This window comes from Hemiscyllium ocellatum, chromosome 18, assembly GCF_020745735.1.
Source record: "Hemiscyllium ocellatum isolate sHemOce1 chromosome 18, sHemOce1.pat.X.cur, whole genome shotgun sequence".
Taxonomy (NCBI): domain Eukaryota; kingdom Metazoa; phylum Chordata; class Chondrichthyes; order Orectolobiformes; family Hemiscylliidae; genus Hemiscyllium; species Hemiscyllium ocellatum.
In genome coordinates this window covers 70,437,017-70,451,133 of record NC_083418.1, presented here as the reverse complement: position 1 = coordinate 70,451,133, position 14,117 = coordinate 70,437,017, and the positions used below count along the sequence as shown (strand labels likewise).

Sequence of the window (14,117 nt, the reverse complement as noted above, 5' to 3'; positions counted from 1 at the left end):
TCTACTATTCACCCTATCTAATCCTCTGATCATCTTGTATGTCTCTATTAAATTACCTCTCAACCTCTTCTCTCTAACGAAGACAGACTCCAGTCCCTCAGCCTTCTCTCATAAGACACCGCCCACCCCAAAACCGCCACCACCAATACCAGGCAACATACTGGTAAATGTCCTCTGCACCCTTTCCAATGCTTCTGCATCCTTCCTACATTGCAGTGACTGGACCTGTACACAATACTCCAAGTTAACACCTCAATGGTCAAGAATCTTTGAGGAAAAACAAATTAAAAAGGAACATGTCCATTTATATAATACTCTTCAGTGTTGGTGCAGAATCAACATTTTCACATATGTTAAATAAATCTATTTACAGGTAATCAGATCAGTTCCAGACAAGGGTTTAGTAATTGTTTATGGATAAGTTTGAGATTAGCTCATATTTTAAGGTGTGAATTGAAGCTATTGCATTGGAGGTCCTTGCTGGAGAGAGTGACTGTATTCAGCATTAATAAATTGCTCTTTGTGTATTCGAGAGATGCAGTCATCTGCAGTTTACCTTTCAAGATGGACAATTGGATAGTCCAAAGCCACCTGGACAGGGGTCAAATAATAAACTTTAGCCAAAGTGGCTTAAATTTAAAGCTGTTTGAGAACCTCTTGGAGGACACAGGGTCATTATTTGGCTTTGGTTATGACATTTGTGGTCAGACCTGTCATATTACAGCAGTATATTTGGGGCCCAATCTACAATCAGTGCTAGGTTTATTTTTAGTATCAGTCACTGAGAATTTTTGTATTAAAACACCTGTGTTTTTAAATGTCTAGCACTAGCTCAATAGAGGTAAGCTAGTTTCTAAACAGCAACCAGTTTCGCAAAAAGAAGCATGTGTTCAAATAGATTTTTTAATGCAGGAAAACACCCAAACTGCTAAAGTTGGAGTAAGTAACCAAGACCTGTGCTTGAGCCAAAGGTAAGCTGCATCTTTAATATTGTTATTTACAGAAGAGGCTCAAGAAGTGCACACTCCCATTTTATTCAGTCATCAGATTGATGCAAATAGCATTTTGATTTGAAAGATAGAAACATCAATCTGATAACTGTAGTTTTCTAGATTTGAAATGCAGACAGTCGTGTGGCAAAACATGATGCATTCCAATTGCTGGCATACATTCAACAGTTACCCATTATAACCTGTGAAGCTGTGTTATTTATCTCGTTATTTGGCAAAAAAGGTACACTCTCGAGGGTGGGAAACTTGACCTCCACTTGCGGATGTGATCAGTGATGCTGAACCAGTAAAAGTCTCTTGTTATCATAATACTGACATTAGATGGTTAATATTAGTCTTTTACAATGGATACACTATAAAAATGTTCTCTCATTTTGACTTTTTTCCCCTATATGTTTACTTTTGGCAGTATTCAAGTTATTTTCAAATTGACCTTTAGCATGCCACATTAACTGCATTCAATTGAACAAAGAATATTTTCCTCATAAACTGATGGCTTCAAAAATTAAGCGTTTGATGGGGAAATGTGGCACTATTTGTTTCCTGGAGTTATAGCACTGGGAATTTAGTAGTATGGCCCACATCAATACAGTTCACATATTTTGTGTAGTTCTGATGCAGTTAATCGGATCTCACTAAGTAATCAACGCTTCCACGTGTGTTAAACACATCCGTTTTGGTGAACCACTCAGTCCAAAGTTACCACATGAAACAGCTTTGAAAAGCTTGTGGTTTACTGCATTTTTTTAAAAAAGAGAAACCTATTTCAAATCAGAAATTATAATAAACAAATTTTTCTGTAGTAACTGTGAGTAGTGAATTAGATGCCTAGATGGGAGCCTCAATTTCTGGAATGTAATCAGTGAAACTTTTGAATGATGGAGAAAAAATTCTATATATTGTATTATTTTGTCATTTTGCAATTGTTACGCAAATAACATTTCGTTTTTGCATTTTTCTAATGACCTTCCTATTTCTGGTCTTAGCAGATGTATTTTCTCATAATTGTGAGGCACTTTTGGAGCAGAATCTTTTCACCAGAAGCAAGGTTCAAATCCAGTTTCAAGGGAAGATTTGCCCTTGTGTGTTTTAAGGGCTGTAAGTTGACAATTTATTGCAGTCAGACTACAGAGCTCAAAACAAGGGAAACTACAAGTAATTCGCAAAGAATGCAGTCTCATTCAGATTGACTAAGGGAAGCTTGTGATGGGTAAAGCTAATTTCAAGTCAATGTACTCTCTCGAAGAGCATTTATGAAGGATGGTTACATTTACACCATTCCTTAATGCTATCAGTGCAGAATACAGTACATTGTAAATTAAAATTGTACGGTTGTATGAAAACTTAAAGCCCCAATTTAACTTGCAGGTTCATAAGTGTTCATATTAAGCATAGAATTTGGTTACAAATATCGGGTGATATTGATTCATGTGGAATTTTACTTGACTAATTAAATATTCAATACCCTGTTAAAGTCCACAGGAAATTCCTGCATTTTTAATTTTGTATTACATAGTGATGTACTTTTGACAGTCTGTCATACATAAATGGCTTTTCTCTGGAACTGTTTCGAGCACTTTAAGGCAAAGATGGAATGTGCTGATAATTTCACTATCATGTCTGCAACTGTGTAAAATGTTATTTTTATGCCACACCCAGGAACCGTCTCTAACTTCATGGTTTTAAAGTAACTGCAGAGGCTGATAAACTGATTAGAAGCACATGCATATCTTAATAGTCATCTAACTATGTTCAGGCAGAAACCACAGAGGCATGCTGGCTCCAAAGCCTCCATTCTCTGAAGCGTGACTGGGTATCACATTGGATAGGTCTTGATTAGGACCACAATTTTTGTCTTCCTAGCAACCATCTGAAGTAAAAGCCTCCTCCCAAAATCATTTTGTCACCAAAAAATATGGTTTGTAATATATTCAATATTGATCGTAGAGAAGAAAGCATGCCACGTCTTTATAATAACAAATCAAAACTGCCAATTTAAAAATCTAACCATTTGCTTCTTGCTTGTATGATGAATTAATAAAATAATTTCTTCTTGTAAATTTGGAGTAAACAAGAATGCTCGAAAAGCTCAGCAGGTCTGGCAGCATCTGTGGAGAGAGAAACAGAGTTAACATTTTGACTCCTGTATGAAAAGAGTCATGCCAGACTCAAAACATTAACTTTTATTTCTCTCTCTCCAAAGCTTCTGTCAGACCTGCTGAGTTTCTCCAGCATCAGTGGTATTTTGCTTTTATTGTAAATTTTGGAGATTCAGTTATATTGTGGCAAGTCATTTGTACAAATTTGTGTTGTTGAGTTAACATAATAACTGCCATCTGTTGCCACCTTCCTCAAAATAGCTTCATTGATGCTTGCCTTGTCACTTTTTTTTCAAGGCTATGATCTGGGTGGGGTTAATGGGAAGAAGGGCATCGTGAAAAGTTGTTCAGTTTTATCCCAAGGCCTTTAGTGCATTGTATAGCATTATTTTTATACATTATGTCGATGAATTGATTGCAGAATGATAAAGTTAATCTGTTGCATTTAGAAGATTTCAGAATTCCATGAATTAAATTCAGCATGAAATGTGTGCCAAGTGGTTTCACAGAGGCATATTCAGAAAAGAGCAGACATGCAAGGCCGCGTGGGGTCACTAGATACTTAGAGGTGGATTTTAAAGTGATCTTCAGGGAGAAGATGAAGAGGAGGGTTTGTGGAGGGATATCCAGGACATGTGGTCTAGTTGACAGAAAACACACCAACTGTAGGTCTCGCAAAAGGAAAATGTGACACATTTGTTACTTTCACTCTCAGTACATTGAACAGCACCATAAGGAATAGTCTGAATATTCACTCCAAACATTTTTGAAAGGATTTAATGTATCAAGCTCATGCTGTATAATACAGTCTGTATCGGTGAGAGAACAAAATGAGAAAAAAATGGGCTTACATGGTTAGCATCCTTCTGATCCTGCAGAAAGGTTCACACTAAGTTTATAGTTTGGCATTGCACAGCTAAAGTGAAATCCGTTGAGTTTTTGGACGCTAACTTTCAGTTCTATTCTGAGTTATTGCTGAAAGTACTCTTTTGTAATTCATGTAATTTTAAAACAATTTTATGTTGCACAACATTATGTTTGCGTGGTACCTTTAGAACATAACCGGTGATATATAATTAAGTCATTGTACAAACTGATAAATGTCTGGGTTGGGTAAAGTGTAGTTGCGTAAATTGAGGTCAGTCTATCATGGCCATTGTACAACACACAATATAACTACCAACAGAATGCATACAAGGCAAAATTTATTTATAACGTCAGTAAACAGTTCCGTATTTTGCTTGGCACAAAAATTTAGATTTCCCATGTTACCTGGCAACACCACTAAATCCACTTTTAAGGTCACTGAGAAGATGCCAATCTGTTATCTTTTAACTACTGAAGCAAGGAAAGAGAGTTCTACACATCTGGTACATTTGATCTACGAGCATAAACTTTGCCACTTCTATTGTTTAAAAACAGTGCATCAGCTAAAGATATGGCTCTCTGAAGAAATGTAGAATCATACCAGCCATCTGAAGCACAATAGAAGGATATTCATGTGACTTTACTATTTTTCCCCAACGTTATGAACTTTGCTTTGAGATGGCTTTAAGTAGATTGCTTTGGTCGATGTAGAGGTTTTTCCCCTCCTTTCGCCCTTATTAAATCTTTTGCAGAGAATGCTTTGTAATCACTTTGGTTAAGGATCTTCATTTTTAATAGCTGTACTTGAATAATGATTCTTTGGCTTTAAAATTAGTTTGTCCTCATAAAAGTGATTCACAGTGCTAGAAAACAATCTGCAAAAACATAATTTGTGTGTTGCTTCCTAATACAATCTTGATTTTAAGTGTTCACATTACTTAGCCAGAACTGAGTAGTGTGGAATGTTGCAGAAGACTTTTCTGAGATAAAACAGAGGCCTGGATCTCTTCCCCTGTGGCTAAACCAAAACGGCCGAGATTGAGGATATATTGATGCTCTTTGCTAACTTTAAAAATTAGTTTAAAAATTGTTAATTTATGAAACCAATTTTTTCCACTTGCCTGGTTTAATTTCAGTTCCTTGGAGATACTTCTACTTTTTAAAAAATTCTTCAGCATGATCTCAACTCTGTTCGCTATGATACCTGTGCTTCATTTCGCATTCTACTAATGTGAACTGGCACCTTTATTTCCACCTTTTTCCTGTAACAATTCATACATCCAACCTTGTTGCTGCTGCTTTGCCTTTTACCAGATGCTTATGCTCCTGTTCTTAGCAATCAAATTATATTGCATGCTGTAGGCAGGAAATCTGTTTCAAGAAATGATTGCAAGGTTGGAAATATTCACTGAAACCTGTGCACAGTTTAGTTGGAGCTCTAGCAGTGACGAGGACAACTAGTAACTGGGTTGGTGGGCATTATGGCCTTTAAAGTGGATTACACAGCATACGTGCCTCAGGTTTTTGTGTTTCCTGCAAACTTTGTATGCCTTCAGAACTTTAGAAGTTGGGATAAATTTGTAGGCTGACTACACATAATTAAAACACTGTACCCCGTTTTGTGTTTGAAATGAATCCCTATGTGGCCCAGCAATATAAGGTATATTGGTTCAACAACCTATAATTTCTATTTATCATTTGATGTTATATTCTTAACTATAACCATTATTTCCAGCATGTCACTACCACCACACAGTACACAAAATAGCTGCATTATAAATTAGTTCAAGACAGTCCAATGATGAGATTGGAATTGAGATGCTGTGACAACTTTTCAGTAAAACGTTTACACTTTTTGCACATCTTGGTGGTTATTACAATTGCAGGGTATCAAATACAACAGAGTGCCTGAATGTGGGCTGTTATCCACTGAGAGTCATTCAAATTAAAGTGCTTTTAAACAAGCAGGACTGTATTTTAATTTCAGGTTGATTAATGTCTGTTATAGAGTAATTCTTCTTGTGTTGATTTAAAAAAAAGTTACCTGTCTCTGAACTGGTTTACAAGATTGCTTCTTTTCCCTTTTATAGGCGGTTAGCTGGCAATGACCTGTCTTACATTCACCCAGAGGCTTTGTCTGGTTTGTACCAACTAAAAGTTTTGTAAGTATTAATCCATTATTTCCACCTCAAAATATTTCAGGATGTAGTCAATAATGCTGTTTGAAATTGATCATTGTTTGCTAAAAATGGGTTAGGAATTGCCAAAGATGACTCTCTGTGATGTTTGTTTTAAAATATTATTAGTCCTAAATTAAATCTCATTTTAGAGATCAGTGATATTGGCATTGTAGTGGAGAACAGGTGTGGCCCATTAGTGCCAATATTCTTTATAGTGATCATGCTTTTCTATCTGAATGAATAAATTTTACCATCTTTCCCATTGTGATCTCTGGGTGTGTATAAGTATCTGTGCTCCAATCTCTCTGGCGTATTCCACAGTGGCTGGTTAAACTGCAACTGCTGTTTAGACTGACTTGCCTTCTGAATCAGTCCAATTAGCATAGTTTTCCTAAAATATGACTGCTGAAGTGCGCAACTGAACAAGTGTATAAAAATGCATCATATTGTTGGAGTGCTGCATGTTGATGCATGAATTTCTTTTGCCACAGTGATGAAAGAGAAAACGTTAGGCCTTGAAATACTTTGAGCACTTATTGATTTGTCTGTGCTTGTACACAGTGATTATTGACCATATTCAACTATTCTATCTCCTACGAGCTGTTCTGGTATAGTGGTAATGTCCCAACCACTGGGCAAGAAGGTCTGGGTTCAAGTTCCAATTATCATAAATGCGTGTCATAACAGCTGTAAAATAGATTTTAAAAGAATGAGCCCAATTGACTACCTGGAATATCTTATACCTTAATTTATTTTTTAATTCCACCTTTCTCCGTGTGTGTCAAAAATATTGATGCATCAGTGTACGATGCTTCAGAATGATTTGATTCAAGTTTATAGATACTTTGGATTAGTTTAGAAGGTAAGCCAAGCGAAATCGCGTTTGCTTAGTGCTTTTAGAAGCCTATGAGAATAGGTCACTCAGAATACCCATGGATTGGAATTTGAGAGAGGGGTCAAATTCATACATTCAGGTGGAAAAGCATAATCTATTTATAAGAAATGTTTGCATTCGCAAAGGTCCACAGTGCTCCACTGCACTGGCAATATCAAAATAATATAAATAAGTTCCCTATATAGATCTTCTTTCCTAGATTTCAAATCAAACAAATATTTTATTTCATACAGTTGTATTATGATTATATGCTAAGGTAAGGATAGCCCAAAATGAATTGTAATGACTTAAAGCATTTCCGGAGCAGATCCAGAAGCTGGCGTAGTGCAAGCTTACCTGGGTAGGTTTTTTTCCGATAGAGGCGCGCAGGAGCGTGTTCCCGTTGCTCAGAAGTGAAGGGTGGAGAAGAGCAGAGCAATAGTTATTGGGGACTCGATAGTTCAGGGCACTTTTAGGCGGTTTTGCAGGGGCGAGAGAGACTCACGATTGGTATGTTGCCTCCAAGATGCAAGGATACGTGACGTCTCTGATCGTGTTTTCCGGGTCCTTAAGAGGGAGGGGAGCAGCCTGAAGTCATGGTCCACATTGGCACCAACGACATAGATAGGAAGAGGGATGAGGATGTTAGGCAGGCTTTCAGGGAGCTAGGTTGGAAGCTCAGAGTTAGAACAAACAGAGTTGTTGTCTCTGGTTTGTTACCCGTGCCACGTGATAGAGAGTCGAGAAATAGGGAGAAAGAACAGTTAAATGCGTGGCTACAGGGATGGTGCAGGAGGGAGGGATTCCGGTATCTGGATAACTGGGGTTCTTTCTGGGGCAGGTGGGACATCTATAAACAGGATGGTCTACACCTGAACCTGAGGGGCACCAGTATCCTTGGGGGGAGGTTTGCTAGTCTCTTTGGGGAGGTTTAAACTAACTCTGCAGGGGCATGGGAACCTGGACTGGAGCTTTAGGGTGCAGGACCTTGAGTGTAGGGAGGTTAGGAACATGGCATCAATCTCGAAGGAGGGTGCCTGAAAACGGGAAGGTGGCTTGAAGTGTGTATACTTCAATGCGAGAAGTATATGAAATAAGGTAGGTGAATTTGCAGCGTGGGTTGGTACCTGGGATTTCGATGTTGTGGCTATTACGGAGACATGGATAGAACAGGGACAGGATTGGCTGTTGCAGGTTCCAGGGTTTAAATGCTTTAGTAGGGTCAGAGGTGGGGGTAAAAGAGGGGGAGGTGTGGCATTGCTTGTCATGGATAGTATTACAGCGGTGGAAAGGGCGATGGATGAAGACTCTCCATTTGAGGTAGTTTGGGCTGAGGTTAGAAATAGGAAAGGTGAGGTCACCCTGTTGGAGTCTTCTATAGGCCTCCTAATAGTCCAAGAGACGTAGAAGAAAGGATTGCGAGGATGATTCAGGAGAAGAGTGAAAGTAATAGGGTGGTTGTTATGGGGGACTTTAACTTTCCAGATATTGACTGGGAAAGCTATAGCTCGAGTACATTAGATGGGTCGTTTTTTTGTCCAATGTGTGCAGGAGGGTTTCCTGACACAATATGTAGACAGGCCAACAAGAGGTGAGGCCATACTGGATTTGGTTCTGGGTAACGAACCAGACCAGGTGCTAGAATTGGAGGTAGGTGAACACTTTGGGGACAGTGACCACAATTCGGTGACTTTTACTCTAGTGATGGAGAGGGATAAGTGTGCACTGAAGGGCAAGAGTTCTAGCCGGGAGGGGGGGGGTGGGGAAATTATGATGCAGTGAGGCGTGACTTAGGATGCGTGACTTGGAAAAGTAGGCTTCAGGGGAGGGCACAATCGATATGTGGAGCTTGTTCAAGGAGCAACTATTGCGTGTCCTTGATAAGTATGTACCTGTCAGGCAGGGAGGAAAGGGTTGTGTGAGGGAGCCATGGTTTAATAAAGAATTGGAATCTCTTGTTCAAGGGAAGAGGGCGGCCTATGTTAAGATGAGGCGTGAAGGTTCAATTGGGGTGATTGAGAGTCATCAGGTAGCCAGGAAGGATATAAAGAGAGCTAAGAGCAGCAAGGAGGGGACATAAAAAGTCCTTTGTTGATAGAATTAGGGAAAACCCAAAGGCTTTCTATAGGTATGTCAGGAATAAAAGAATGACTAGGGTAGGAATAGGTCCAGTCAAGGATAGTAGTGGGAAGTTACACGTGGAGGCTGAAGAGATTGGAGAGGCACTGAATTACTACTTTTCGTCAGTATTCACTCAGGAACAGGACATTGAGTCACAATTGATTAGAATAGATGGCTTTGAGGTATGTAGGGAAGAGGTGTTGGAAATTCTGGAAAGGGTGAAAATAGATAATTCCCCTGGGCCTGATGGCATTTATCCTAGGATTCTCTGGGAAGCAAGGGAGGAGATTGCAGAGCCATTGGCCTTGATTTTTATGTCCTCGTTGTCTACAGGAATAGTGCCAGAAGACTGGAGGATAGCAAATGTGGTTCCCTTGTTCAAGAAGGGGAGTAGGGATAATCCTAGTAACTAAAGGCTGGTGACTCTCACATCTGTTGTGGGCAAAGTCTGAGTGAGAATTGTAAGGGATAGGATTTGTGAGCATCTGGATAGGAATAATGTGATCAAGGATAGTCAGCATGGTTTTGTGAAGGGCAGGTCGTGCCTCACAAGCCTGATTGAATTCTTTGAAAAGGTGACTAAGGCAGTGGACGAGGGTAAAGCGGTAGATGTGGTGTATATGGATTTTAGTAAGGAATTTGATAAGGTTCCCCATGGTAGACTACTGCAAAAAATACGGAGATATGGCATTGAGGGTGCGTTAGAGGTTTGGATTAGGAATTGGCTGGCTGGAAGAAGACAGGGGGTAGCAGTTGATGGTAAAGGTTCATCTTGGAGTGCAGTTACTAGCGGTGTTCCGCAAGGATCTGTTTTGGGACCATTGCTGTTTGTCATTTTTATAAATGACCTGGAGGAGGGGCTAGAAGGTTGGGTGAGCAAGTTTGCGAATGATACGAAAGTCGGTGGAGTTGTTGACAGTGAGGAAGGATGTGGCAGGTTGCAATGGGATATAGATAAGCTGCAGAGCTGGGCAGAAAGGTGGCAAATGGAGTTCAATGTAGGTAAGCGTGAAGTGATTCACTTTGGTAAGAGTAACAAGAAGATGGAGTACTGGGCTAATGGTCGGATACTTGGTAGTGTGGATGAGCAGAGGGATCTTGGTGTCTATGTATACAGATCTCTGAAAGTTGCCACCCAGGTAAATAGTGCTGTGAAGAAGGCATATGGCATACTGACTTTTATTGGTAGAGGAATTGAGTTCCGGAGTCCTGAGGTCATGTTGCAGTTGTATAAGACTTTGGTGTGGCCGCATCTGGAGTATTGTGTGCAGTTTTGGTCGCCATACTATAGGAAGGATGTGGAGGCACTGGAACGAGTGCAGAGGAGGTTTACCAGGATGTTGCCTGGTATGGTAGGAAGATCGTATGAGGAAAGGCTGAGGCACTTGGGGCTGTTTTCATTGGAGAAAAGAAGGTTTAGGGGTGACTTGATAGAGGTGTACAAGATGATTAGGGGTTTAGATAGGGTTGACAATGAGAACCTTTTTCCACTATGGAGTCAGCTATTATGATGGGGCATACCTTTAAATTAAGGGGAGGTAGGTATAGGACAGATGTTAGGGGTAGATTCTTTACTCAGCGAGTCGTGAGTTCATGGAATGCCCTGCCAGTAGCAGAGGTGGACTCTTCCTCTTTATGGGCATTTAAACGGGCATTGGATAGGCATATAGAGGATAGTGGGCTAGTGTAGGTTAGGTGGGCTTGGATCGGTGCAACATCGAAGGCCAAAGGGCCTGTACTGCGCTGTATTTTACTATGTTCTATGTTCAAGGTGTTGATTGGATTGTGAATGTCACCAGAACTTCAAAGTTGGATTAATACATTATTTACTTTTGCGGTATTTATGTCTTGAATGTGAGTTTTCTTTGAATATCTAGGGAACAACCTCGATTATCTGAATGAGAAGTGCAGGGATTATTTTGTTTGCATAACTGATTTGTGCTGCAAAGGTAGAGACTGAAGATAGAGGAAGGTTGAAAAGACAGAGGTCCATGCTGCACACAGATCAGGATAATTAATGTCAGGAAACAAAACAAAAAGCAGACGCCAAGCAGGATTCACAGACAAGGGCACCTTAAAACGTGCAAGGATCAAAAGGTGATCAGAGTGCAGCGCAGCCGCAATGCTGTGTGAGATGATGCTGATGGCCGGCTTTCTGCCATCAGTCGACTGGGGGGGGGGTGCTCAGGGAGGGTATGTGCGCGTGAGTGAGAGGCAGCCTCAGTTATAGCAACTGTTGCTTTGTGAATAAAGCACCGTAGTCCTGATGACTGTTATCTACCAGCAACTGCTCACAGCATCAGAGATGAATATTATTTATGTTATTGTGTATCAGTTGCTCCTCTCAGCCCCAAACTGCTCTTTCCGCCTGCTTCATATCACTCCATGAAATGTCCCAAACCTTTGATAGCTTCGTTAATAGGGACTGGAGGTGATGTTGGTAACACCTCTTTTATGTAACATTTTTACGGGAGCTTGAGATCTTGTTCGGATAATCTGAAATTCGGATAATCGATGTTCGAATAACCAAGGTTGTTCTGTATATACTTATCATTCAATTTAAGAATCTTGGTATTGTTTCTGATCCTGTGAGATGTAGATATTTGGGTTTAAATGACACTCCATTCTTACAAAAAGCAAGATAGGATCATATAGAGGGCAATTATGAGCTGGTTTATGCATACCAAGAGTTTTTTTCAGGGAACTGGAGGCAAAAGAGTCATGACAGAGTAAAATATCTAAGCAACTTATTTAGTTCCCTCCAGTTTGACTTGTAGCATCCGTATAAAACCTTTCTTAAGTATATGTTCTCTGATTAATTTCTGTTATTCAATAGTTACCATTAATTTTGCCATTCATCAGTGCTTGATGCAAATCCCCATAACCTCATCCCATTATGTTACTTAACAGTCAGGAGTGAGTGTTTGGTGTAGCTTGTGACAACCTGTTTCACCCATGTGGTAAAAATGTTCATTTGTTTGCACAAATACTTAAGGTGTGTTCGGCTGTCTGCCCAGCAAGATTGTACTTGAGTCTGCAGATGTTTGTAACCTCTTTTTTTTTAAAAACTCTGATTGTGTTTGAATTGTGAACAAAGAAAAACAGAATGCCAGTTCCTAAAAATCCTTTAAAGTTTAGTGAGATTCAGGGTAAGTTATATAGAAATAGACAAAAGTTACAGTGGGCTATTCAGCCCAGTCAGGTTCTTCCACCTTTACTATTCTGAATCACATCAATTTGCCCTGTTTTCGTTTAATTTTATGTCTATTTTCATAAACATTGTTTTGTTTTCTATTATAAGTACTAATCCTGAAAATGAATTCACAGCTCCACAAATCTGTCAAGGGCTTCATCTAGTTATCTTCAAAATGTTGTTATCTTAATCATCTATCTATGACCCCTCAATCCAGACCTAAATGCTGGCAAGAGTCTTTTTATTTAAACATCCTGTTGATCTCTCAGAATCTTAAAATTGTCACAGAACAGATTGAGGCCTTTGGGCCTGACACATCTCTGCTGGCTTTCTGAATGAGGCATTAATCGTTTCGCTGTAATCCTACACGTTTTTCCTTTTCAGGTAATCTAATTCCCTCTTGAATGGCACGATTGAACTTGCCTCCATACACTCTTGGGCAGTGCTAGGTCGATGCTAACCACTGGCTTTGTAAAAGAAGTTTACTGACAAGTTTTCATTACTACTTTTGTTAGTTACCTTTGAATCTGTGAACTCTGTTTCTTAATTGAATTGGAATGGTTTGATTTTGCATATCCATATCAAATCACATTTCAACTTGCTCCTCTCCAACAAAAACAATCCCAACTTTTTTAATCTTAACTACATAACTTAAGTTCCTCTAGACCTATTCTTGAGAATCTCTTTCTGTACTGTCTCTAATGTCTTCACCTCTTTCTTAAAGAATGACACCCAGATTTGGATGCAATACTCGAGTTGAGGCCAAAAGAGTGTTTTATGCATATTTACATTAATCTCCATGCTTTTATACTTTTTGCTGTTATTAGTAAGGCCTAGAATAGTTTATGGTTTATTAACTCCTTTCCCAACTTGTCTTGCCACTTTCAAAGACTTATGACACTCCGATTCCTCAACTCCACCTCCTTTAGAATTGCACTTTCATTTTATATTGTCTCTCTGTATTTTTTTTTACTACTAAGTAAATCACTTCACATTTCTCTGCAAGACTTTCATCTGTTACCTCTCTGCCCATTCCATCTTTCTGTCATTTTGAATTTTTACTCTATTCCATTCTACTCAACCCTACTCTACTAGTTCACATTACTCCAAAGTTTTGTATCATCTGCAATGTTCAAGACTACACCCCAACGTTTTGGTTATGAAGAGCAACCAAAATTGACTCTTGAGGAATTCACCTCAAACCTCCTTCCAGTCTGAACAATATGCATTAATCATTACTCTGTTCCTGTCAGTCACTTCATATCCATGTTGTTATGTCCCTCTTTATCCATGAAGTGTAACTTTGCTCATAGGTCTGTGCAGCACTGTGTTGACTTTTTTGAACGTTCATGTTCAGTACCTCAAAAGCATTACCCTTATTTATAGTCTCTTATCTCTTAGGAAAAACTCCAGTAAATTAGTTGAGCATGATTTGCCTGTGATGAACCCTTGCTGGCTTTCCTTTGTTAAGCCAGTTTTGTCCAATAGTCTATTAATTTTGCTCTGAATTATTGATTCTAGAACAAAAACAGAAATAGCTAGAGCAACTCAGCAGGTCTGGTAGCATCTGTAGAGAAAGCAAAGTCAATGGTTTTTTTTCTGTTTTTGTTTCAGATTTCCAGCATCTGCAGTTCTATGCTTTTTGTTTATTGTTTGTATAAGTTTCCCACACTCAAACTGACTGACCTATCATTGTTAGGCTAATCTTTACATTCTTTATTGAACAAGGGTGTGACATTTGCAGTATTCCTGAGTCTAAATTATGTCCAGTGC

The 14,117-nt window shown here is 39.3% G+C and overlaps 1 protein-coding gene across 1 annotated transcript in view; it reads left to right on the top strand.

Annotated features, from left to right (window-relative positions):
- The window catches only part of lgr4 (leucine-rich repeat containing G protein-coupled receptor 4), a 140,793-nt gene that overhangs the window by 63,619 nt on the left and 63,057 nt on the right, over window positions 1–14,117 (top strand). Inside the window, exon 3 of the mRNA XM_060839090.1 lies at window positions 6,067–6,138. Within this exon, the coding sequence (XP_060695073.1) occupies window positions 6,067–6,138 (72 nt within the window). The remainder of the gene's footprint in view (window positions 1–6,066; window positions 6,139–14,117) is intronic.